Source organism: Camelus dromedarius, chromosome 2 (genome assembly GCF_036321535.1).
Source record: "Camelus dromedarius isolate mCamDro1 chromosome 2, mCamDro1.pat, whole genome shotgun sequence".
In the NCBI taxonomy this organism is placed as follows: domain Eukaryota; kingdom Metazoa; phylum Chordata; class Mammalia; order Artiodactyla; family Camelidae; genus Camelus; species Camelus dromedarius.
In genome coordinates this window covers 81,611,778-81,622,297 of record NC_087437.1, presented here as the reverse complement: position 1 = coordinate 81,622,297, position 10,520 = coordinate 81,611,778, and the positions used below count along the sequence as shown (strand labels likewise).

Below are 10,520 nucleotides of genomic sequence, written 5' to 3'. Positions count from 1 at the left end.
AATGAATGCTGGATTTGGTCCACATGAAGTGGGAGAAGACTGCAGCCCAAGGCCATGGAAAAGGTGTAAACAACTGTCATTCCCCTGTACTCTTTCAGTGAGTTAGTTAGGCAATGATACTTTTTTGTCTAATACTTTGAAGCCCACTATCCACATGTTAAGACATCTGTCCCCTGCAGTTTAGATGAGGTAACACATTCAGCTAATGGAACTGATTCCTTCACAAGCATAACAACAGATGCTGCAATAAGTCAGGATGTGCAGTCAGTCATGAAAATGAAAATGTGGCTTGACTCTGACTGAGCTTGTTTGAAGTTGAGAGTTAACAGATAATGGGTGTTGCATTGGTTTCAAGTGAATAAATTAACATTCCAGGGTTTAAAATGACTAAATAGTAGTCAGACTGTGGCATCAATTTAGGGGACTCCTTGCTGCTACCAGATCTGTGCAAAACACCCTAAAAAGGGATTTAGACCCTTTTTAAAAAAGGGTTTAGACAGGAGTTTAGGTTTCAGGATGAATGTTCTGCTCTACTGGCACTAGTTTTTCATCTTTTATGCTGCTTCATAAGCACTGCTGTATAGGTTTTGGTGGTGAAGGGGTCTGATGAAGGCAGGGGATGGAAAGGGAAAAGATGTGCATTCTGTGATCTCTGCACTGGCCAAACATATTGCCAGGGCAACAGGCTTAATACGGGCTTTTCTCCTCTATTCCTTATACATACCTTTTTGTCACAGCTTCCTATTTCTTGCCAAATTATTATCTTCATTCAGCTTTTCTTCTTTTTGAGTGAAGATTGGAAGGTAAATAAAAGGTAGTTGTTGAAGAGAAGGCACTTAGTATAAAATGGCCTTGTTAAAACCACAAATTAAAAAATTAAGCTCTAGATCTACAGTCAAATGCCTAAAACACATACATACAAGGACATTAACTCTTGTTCAATGATTACTTCGTAGCTCATTTGTAATTTATCAAATGACCAAAAATCTGGAAGAGTGGAGCATGGTGGGGAAGGTGCAGTAATGTTTCAAGTGTTGTGATCCTAGCTCTTCTTGCAATATTTTAAACCCTGCAAATGTATTCATTGTGCACAACTATTCTTTCCCTTATTGTATCTGTAGGATCATTCTCAAAGTTTCTCCCTCAAAACAAAACAAAAACCATGCCATACTGTTAAAAAACTCATTCTTTTTCACTCAGTTTCTTAAAGGAGTCATTTCTATTCACTAGTTAATTCTTGTCTTTCAGTCACTTTTCAGACCCTTGTAGCCAGATTCTCCCCTCACCATTCTAGTGACAGTTCCTTGGCAGAGATTATTAACCATCTCTTTGCAAACCTGTCCATTTGGCTCCTTGAAACCCAACACCATCAGTGTGACCTTGGTGTTACCATCTCAGTGACCCCTTTTGCATTGCCACCTTTATCCCATAGAGGGTGATATTTCCCAGTTTTTTTTTAGTCCTTTTTGTCCTGATGTAATCTCATTCACATGCATGGTCTTAAACATAGGCTGATAATTCTCAAACACATAGTTCCACTATCGGCGTCTCCTTACCAGTTTAAAAAAAACAAAACAAATAGCTTCATCTTGCTAGACTCTATACTTGGATGGCTTATTTTCAGCTCAGACTCATTATGTGCCTTCACTTAGGTTTTGTGTGTGTGTGTGTTTTTTGGTGTCCCCATTTCCTTACCTAAATCTTACCTAAATTACTCAAGGCTTAGCAGGATTTATTACTGTCCTGTGTTCCATACCACAGTGTATGTAGCTTTATGGCACCAAGACTCATCCTAGTTTGGGAACTTCCTGAGCCACCTGATGGGTGCTCAGTAAGTGCTGAGCTGGAGTGATTCATTCCTACAGTTTGTACTTGTTCATGTGCAAGCTTTCTAGCTAACTTCTACATATTCTGGAATGGTTCCCTTACCCTAAGGGATTCTAATCTGGGAAGATCTAGGACATGGGAGTAGCTTCAGATAATTTAGAGCTGGGTGGGACCTTCATTTACTTAAGATCACACAGCCAGTGGAAAGTTGTGTTAGAACCAAGGTCACCTGGTGCTCAGGCCGGTAATACTTTTCCCTACACCATGCTGTTGTCCAAAATAGAAACTGTAATCCTCTGAACTCCTGAAAGAGTAAGCTCAAGATGAATTAATAAAAGCTAAGAACATGTAGAGACGGGCAGTCCATTCTCTGTAGGTCTCCTAAATTTCTGCATGTCTCACAGAGGCAATGATAGCTTTTCTACCAGACTGTCCTTTCAAAGACATTTGTATAAAGTGAACAGCTTTGGAAGATAGAGGTTCTCTCTTTCTGAAGCACAGTAGGACAGGTCTGTTTACTAACCAGTATAATAAAAATAATGTTTCCCTCTGATGCAAAAATCAGGCCTGTTTGCTTATAGCCAGGCTCATTAAGATGTGGGTTTCCTAAGCTCAGAGTTCTCAGCTGTGACACAAACCCACGGCCTGTGCAGCCTCCACCTAGATTACTACAGGTCACATCCACGGGATGTGAAGTTCATGTTGCTTACCATGCTCTAATCAGTCCATCTTCTCTGATCCAGTTCTCACATCTTCTGCCAGCATTCACAAAACTGTAGTTTGCAAGGGCAAAATCTTAGACCCGTCACAATTCTTGACATAAAGCAGATATTCTGGGAAATAAAATTGGGTAAAATTTGCTTAATATAGCAGTCCATTGATAATTAGAGCATGGGTCATCTGTGCAGAATCCCACCTCCTCTAGCTGGTCCTCCTTGCTTCGAACTCTCTATACCCTCTAAAATGGTTTCCAGGACTCAGATTCAGTCATGATCCCCCCCTCCCCCCTTTATTTGCTGTAGAGCCCTATCTAACTGCCAAACCCTCCCATGGCCTCTAGGAAGCACCTGCACAGTCATGTTACCTTCCAGTGCCAGCAAAAGAAATTGATCCAATGTTTCCCTGGGCTCTGAATAGCCAAATAGCCAAAGGAGTCTGTATTAGTTTCCCATGGCTATTGTAACACACTGCCACAGATTTAGTGGCTTAAAACAACAAAAACTTACTCATAGTTCTGAAGGCCAGAAGTCTGAAAACGGTTTCACTGGGCTCAAATCAAGGTGTCAGTAGGGCCAAGCTCTGCTCTAGGGCAGAATCCTTTCTTGCCTTTCCAGCTTTTGGTGGCTGCCAGCATCCCTTGGCTTGTGGCAGCATCACTCCAATCTCTGCCTGTTATCACATTGTCTTCTTGTGTCTGAAATCTCCCTTTTACAAGGACACTTGTAACTACATTTGGGAGTCCACCTAGATAACCCAGGATATTTTCCCCACCACTTTTGCCATATAAGGTAACATTCACAGGTTCTAGAGATCAAGATGTAGGTATCTTTGGGGGAACCATTATTCATTCTATCACAGTGTGTTAAGGCTTCCAAATAGGTCAAGTTAAAATTCTTTTCACTTTGTTCACAAACATTTTACAAAGAACTAAGGGTAGGATTATTACCCCTCCCATCACCACGCCTATGTTACTTCCTTATAAATACAAAGGCCGTACAACCCAGTTTACCCAGGAGAGTCTTGAGTGATTATTACTTTTATGCTCAAAAGTTTCCTGGGTAAATTAGTCTTCCTGTTTTTAAACAGCCTTAAGAAGATGACAGTTACGCTCTCCTGGGAAGAAGCACTATTAAACTACAATCTGAGTCTCCCCAGAGCAGAAAGTTCTACCTGAATTGTGTTTTAACGCCAAAGCTTCTTGGGAAGGGTATAGCTCAAGTGGTAGAGCACTTGCTTAGCATGCATGAGGGTCTAGGTTCAATCCCTAGTGCCTCCTCTAAATCCTCTAAAAATAAATAAGCCTAATTAGTGCCCCCTGCCAAAATAATTAAGTAACAATAAATGTTTAAAAAACAAAAAATAAAACCAAAGCTTCTTACTGTTTTGAGATCTCTATTCATACCACAATCACTCAAGGATGACAGGGTTTTTTTTCAGGCATCCTTTCCTAGACTCCCAAGTGGTTGAAAACTAATCAAAACTCACTCATCAATGAAACCAGTTTGAGGACCGGTAACCTTCCAGGCTGCTGTGCAAGTACGGGTAAGGTACAGGCAGGAGTAAAGTAAGCTGGCTCCACTAGCTCTTCTTAGAGCTTTGTTTCCCCAGTAGGAAGGATGGGAAACTGCATCTTTCATACCCCAAACTTATATTGCTTCATATATTAACAAACATGTCCAGTATGTTCCTATTTTCAAAGTTAGTATGAGCCCACAAGAGAATGATAATGAACTTACCCAGTACTATGGTAAATGAACATAATGTCTATCTTTCTCTTTAAAGAATAGATAGAAAAGCTTGAATGTAATATTTATTTGGTGAATTTACATGTGAGGTCATTTACAAAAGAAAAGATACAGATGCAGCTTTCAGTGCAGTTTCAAATATTTTTCAGAACAGGCAATAATCCGTGAGGATTTGGAATGACAGTATTGTATGGCACATGCTTCTGTTTCCTTTGTGTGTTTTTCTGCCCAACCCCAAGGGGTAGGAAGAGAGAAGAGAGAAGAAAATAAGTATCAGTGTTAATGTAAATACAGCCATGCAAATAAAAACTTTAAGTCAGAGATGAGTCAGAGATGTAGAACACTTCTATATGCAGAGGTTATTATAGTAGGTGCGTAATTTAGAACTCAAATGCAGAGCTCTCATACTTTATGTTATCCAAACCATCTTAAATTATGTTAACTGCTCCCACAAATTAGAGGCCCCTCAAAAATTTCCAGACTCTGACTTTGGAAGGGAGTAATTTCTAATAACTTCTAGATAGCATTTTAGATGAAATATTTTGGTTTCAATAGGATAAAGCACCCTTTTAAAGAGGGGTAAAAATGCTCATTTACTGCCGACAATGTAAACTATAGCCAGATTTCATTTCCAAAAAATACAATTGAAGGCTTGCTGTTTTATTAAACTTAAGTAAACCTCTCCCCGCCCTGAATATCTCAAAATAAGACTCTTAAAGAACGCAACCTCTCCTCCCACCAGAAAAATCCAGCATATAAACAAAAGGATGGTCTATAAAGGTGGAAACTGGAAAAAAATAATAAAGTGATTTCTAAATAAGAGGGTAAGGTAAAGGTAAAACAAACAGAACAATCTGCTGTCAGTATCCCTAGTGAAGAACCAGATGGGTAGTCAGGCCCTTGAGACCAAGGTTAGCTCAAAATAAAAATGCAGTCCACATGTCCTCAGCATCTTTGAAAATACTGGCTCAAAATTCCTTAAGTACACGTAGTTGTAGTTGAGAAGCATTTAGGAAATGCTATGCTTCTGGCTTTGAGAGTTACATTCTTTTTGAACCTTTAGCCATATTTTCTTCACTAGAAATTTTGAGCTAATTAATTACTTAATCACACTTACTTCATCTTTATATACACAACCAACCTGCATTTTTTTTCCTTAAGTACACTATTAAATAGTAGTACCTATGGTAGACAATAGCTGTGGACAATTACAAACACATTTCCATTTCATCTTACCTCTTGCCTGGTGTGCTTTCCCATTAATAGTCTTCTAGCACATGTATCAGTTAGAATATCTCACTTCTGCATAGTTGACTGTATGAAAACCAGCTGTTGTGGACTTTAAACATGATGTACATCATCCACTGGACTTGAAGAGAGTCAAAAGGTTTAAGCGTTGCCACTGAGTCTAACTTTCTGCAGAATCAGAGGCACTGTACATGCTGATGGTGTTTTAAAGGGTCTCTTAATTTTGCTGCCATAAGAACAAAAGCTCCACTTAAGCTTTGTTTTCTTCCAAAAAATCAACTGAAAGAGATTAATCGAATCCAAAAGAATCCTATTTTACAGCGCTTATCATGTTAATTTTAAAACATGCTGTAAAATATTCATACACACACAGACAAAATCATCCAGAACATAATCATCCTCTCCCACGCCCCTCAAAAAAAAAAAAAAAAAAAAGCCAGATCAACAAATCAAAGTTTTTATTTGCATGGCCAATTATCATTTGTACTCTGCAACTTTATTTTTAACATCCCTTTAACAGGTTCTAAGCTTTTGTTGCACAGGGAATAAAAGCTGCAACACTGCAAACTTCCTTCAACAGCCACTCCCACAACACCTAAACGTGAAACGGATGTAACGAATGACAACAGCACAAACGGAAATACTAAGTTCCACCATTCAGCACAGTTCTTGACAGTGTCTTTAGGGTTCAGTTGAAGGAGGGGTAAACTTCTAAAAACAGGGTCATTTTCCTTCCCCCATATTTTATAATGTTGGTGGTTTTAAACCATATTTCTTTGCAACTTCTGTCTGGGCATGGGCAGCATCACAGAGTGAGTATAGATGAGCCATCTCCATTTCTGATTTGGCCAAGTTAATAGCTTTGTTGAACATGTCAATGGCTTTCTCCATGTTTCCTCTAAAAGAACAAAAATTTGAAACTTCAGATTCAACAAGCACTTCACAGAATGCAAAGAAGTTTGTAAGTGATGCTACATGGAGCCTGACCTTTAAGTTTCAACTATGATTCTAATAAAATGCTTCTTTATAACAGAAAAATCCCTAGCACGTAGAAAACACTGAATGAATGTTAGCTACTATTACAAATACCACGGGCTTACGTGATACTACTTGTGGTCTCTGTTTACAGATAAGAATAATGAGACGAGAGAAATTAATTTAAAAAAAATAACTTTTAAAGTTCATTATTAAGTAGGCAGATTTGCTAAATCCTAGGATAATCAGCAATTTCATTAATTCACATTCATTTATCTATTTGTAAGGCAGGATTTAGAATGGATTTCTTAGAGTACAATTAACACACAAACAAAATTCATCAAATTCCATAAATCAGGGGTCCTTAACCCAGGCTCTATGAACAACTTAAATGCAAAGAGTTTTTGTATGTGCAATATTCTAGGAAAAATCCACAGCTTTGCTCAAAAGATTAAGAACTACTACCTTATCCTATTCTAGTACAATAATGTAATTCACATTAACAAACTGGCAGTTAAGAAGTAATTTAATATTTACATGCAAGTCACAGTATAGAATGGTTCAAAAGAATCACAAAAATTTTCCTCAGCCTATATATATTCTGCCTACTCTGGAGCAGAGAGAGAGAAGACTCAGGAGGGACTGAATGACAGGTAATTAAGACAACTCCTACTGGTTCCTAATAAGTGGTGGTGGCAAGATCAGTTACTTTGGCATCAGTGAAATGTGGGTTTATATCCTCTTTCTACTGCTGGCTCACCAGGCAACCCTATTAACTCAACCAGTCTGGGCATTGATTTCTACACTCTTTAATTAAATTGAGGATCACAAAACCTCAAACTTTATAAAGACTAGATCAACTGAACTAATATTTGGAAAACACCTGAAGTTCAGTAGCTGGCCTAGAGTTCTCAAACAGATGGCAACACCAGTATCAAGATGGTATACTACACTACATTCTACGGCATAAACAGCTGTCCTCTGTTAATGGAGCTCAAGGCATAAACATCTGTCCTCTGTTAATGGAGCTCAAATGCAACTCTGAACAAACATTTACAGAAGACATGAAGTTATGGGGAAGTCAGAACTGCACAAAATCTTATCCAACTCCTTGATTTTAAAGAAAACTCTGCACTCAGAGGTGATGATGCAGTTTGGCTGTGGCAGGATCTAGATCTTCGGGCACCCTGGCTGCCAATCCTTACGCTACCCTTACTGCTTAAGTACACTGTGGATGTTTTTTTCTCCCTCCAATGGAAATAATACAGGTGACAAGAGGAAAGAACAAACAGGTATTAGAAAAAGATCAAGTTTCCCTTTCTAATGCATATACGTGATTTAAACAACTTTTTTAAGTGTGATTTTTAAATTGGAAAAATGAAACAAGTCAAAGTTGTATAGCTTCAAGGAAATCTTGCCCCCAAAGGCGTAACATACTAAGACTTAAAAATTTAATGAGTATTGACAATAACTTATCTATAATGAGAAAATTAAAAAATAAATATCTGCGGAGCTGCCCTAAATTTCTTAAGGACAGACTCTAGAAGTTACCTTTGTACTTCAATAGTTCCCATGGTTTCATATGCAAAATCACATTTATTGTCAATTTCAATAGCCTTGCTGATAAGCTCCAAACCTCTATCCAGATCTTGCTTCCACTGAAGTTGAAGTAAACTGCAAATGCAAAACAGCACTCAGATGTGACCATGGCCCAGTATCACCAGGAATAAAAGCAGGGCTCAATTTCTGCTTCAATGAATTTATAATTTAATTTACAAGGAAAAACAAAGTCTAAAACAATATAGAATCAGCATCAATTTTTTTTTTCAATTTATATTGGTTTTGTAGTCTGAATTTCTTATTATGAGAAGAGTATCCAATGGTCTAGGCTCTATATTAAGTTACCTTGCATAGCTTAATGTTTTACTTTGTATAAATTTAAATGAAGCTTTAAAATGATAATTCAAGTACACTAGGACAGGAAAAACTTATTTCTCGCGTTTTCTATTTTGATATAACTAACACTTGACAGGATGTTCAGAACTGAAATCCTTAAGCTAGAGTGAAATAGCGTATTTACTAATTGTTATATAAGAATGAAACATAAGTAAAACTTCAAAAAAAAATAGTGAAACATCCAGAACATTAAGAAATTTGTCAATTAACTCAATCATACTCTCTCTCAGTCCCCTTCCTCAATGACCAAAAGAAATCCATCTTATTACTATGCAAGAAATTTAGTTTCTTCTGGAACAAATAGAACCACAAAAATACATACCCTTTATGAACATATGTTGTGGCATTATCTGGTTCCAAATCAATACACTTATCATACATTTCATCAGCTTTACCAAACTGTTGTTGATCTGTTAATGCCTATTTGAAGGGATACTTCAGTTAAATTTAGGTTAACTGTCACCCTAAGCAGTGAAAAGTATATTGCTTATCAATTACTAAAATTTACTTCATTTAACCATTCATTACCAAATTATGTTCTGGGGATATAAACTTATTTAAAATGTTAATGAACTCATCTACAAAATAAATAGAAACAGACTTGCAGACATAGTAAACAATCTTATGGTTACCAGGGGAAAGGGGGTGGGAAGGGGTAAATTTGAGAGTTTGAGATTTGCAAACGTTAGCCACTATATAAAAAAATAGATTAAAAAAATTTCTTCTGTATAGCATCGGGAACTATATTCAATATCTTGTAATAACCTTTAATAAAAAAATACAAAAACCAATATGTGTATGTATATGCATGACTGGGACATTGTACTGTACATCAGAAATTGACATGCTATAACTGACTGTACTTCAATTAAAAGAAAAAAGTTTCATCTTAATTACTGGGGTTTTACATAGCATTGTTATAGATATGAAATCTTAACTGCCCTCTCAATAGGAGATTAAGAAAAACTGTAGAATACAGAAAATCCCAGTGTTGGTGCCAGTTCTAATATCAGATTCTCACAGGTACATTCATGTATTTATTCATAGTTTATCATAAAACATCCTAAGGGAATTACTTTAAGACAATACTCACTTGGAAGGGTAAGTTCAGGTATGTATGCTAACTGTTATCAGTCATTCCTTAAAAATGACTGATAAAAGGAAAAAAAGCAGCTACAATCAATTGTTTTAAGGCAAATTCCATGGCAGAAATGGAAGGCTTGGTTATGTGGATTCCAGATCATGTTCAAACTTTAACTCTGAGAGTTTGCCAGCATCTAAGCTCAAGGTTGAGTTCAGGAAAAAGGTTATGCTATATAACTGTATATAACTCTATATATAAATAAAAAGTTACTATATACAGTGAAGACCACATCAGAAGCAGGACCAAAGGTTAGACATTGTAGTGTAAACAGACTTGTAATAATGCTAAGTACTGGTAAGAAGATGCTCAAGTAAGGCAAAACCTGTTTTGAAGTTAACACAATTAACAGAGAAATGTGCAATTAGGAAACCTCTGCAAAAGAGTTGTTCCTGGTATTGGTTTCTTTGAAAGCTAGTCAGTGGCCTTTGCTCTTTCAGCTGCTTATAGAAATCTGCACCAAAAAAGCCCTTCTGAATTTCATCTCAGTGATGAGGATGCTGCTGTCACTTTCTGGTTTGTTCCTAATTAAATATAAAGTCTAAACCCAAGTGGGCCTACTCAATACAAATATCATACAATTATAATGTGCATTTATCCTATTTCAACTTCTATACATTCTATAAAATTTTATATAGTACATGCTTTCACAATTAATTAATTGAGCATGCAGTCAGCAACCAACGTTTCATCTTTCTATTATCGTCATTCTGTCTAGGAATTATATGAACAAAGACTGAATAGATGAGATTTCAAACTGAGGTTAAAGAACTCCTGGGTTGTACTTCATACTTCAGAATTTCAACCCCTAATAATGTAGTAATGTGTAGGCCTTTGAAAGAACAGATCCAACAGAAATCAATCTTTTCAAAGTCCCTCTCAATAAGCCCTCAAAAAGTTTCTCTATG

General features: G+C 37.0%; 1 protein-coding gene across 1 annotated transcript in view; it reads right to left on the bottom strand.

Annotated features, from left to right (window-relative positions):
* Window positions 1–5,983: 5,983 nt before the first annotated feature.
* TOMM70 (translocase of outer mitochondrial membrane 70) overlaps window positions 5,984–10,520 on the bottom strand; it is a 31,304-nt gene continuing 26,767 nt past the window's right edge. The window contains exons 10-12 of the mRNA XM_010978466.3: window positions 8,794–8,891; window positions 8,067–8,189; window positions 5,984–6,438 (exon numbers count right to left, since the gene is read on the bottom strand). Of these exons, the coding sequence (XP_010976768.1) occupies window positions 6,285–6,438; window positions 8,067–8,189; window positions 8,794–8,891 (375 nt within the window). The 3' untranslated portion in view covers window positions 5,984–6,284. The remainder of the gene's footprint in view (window positions 6,439–8,066; window positions 8,190–8,793; window positions 8,892–10,520) is intronic.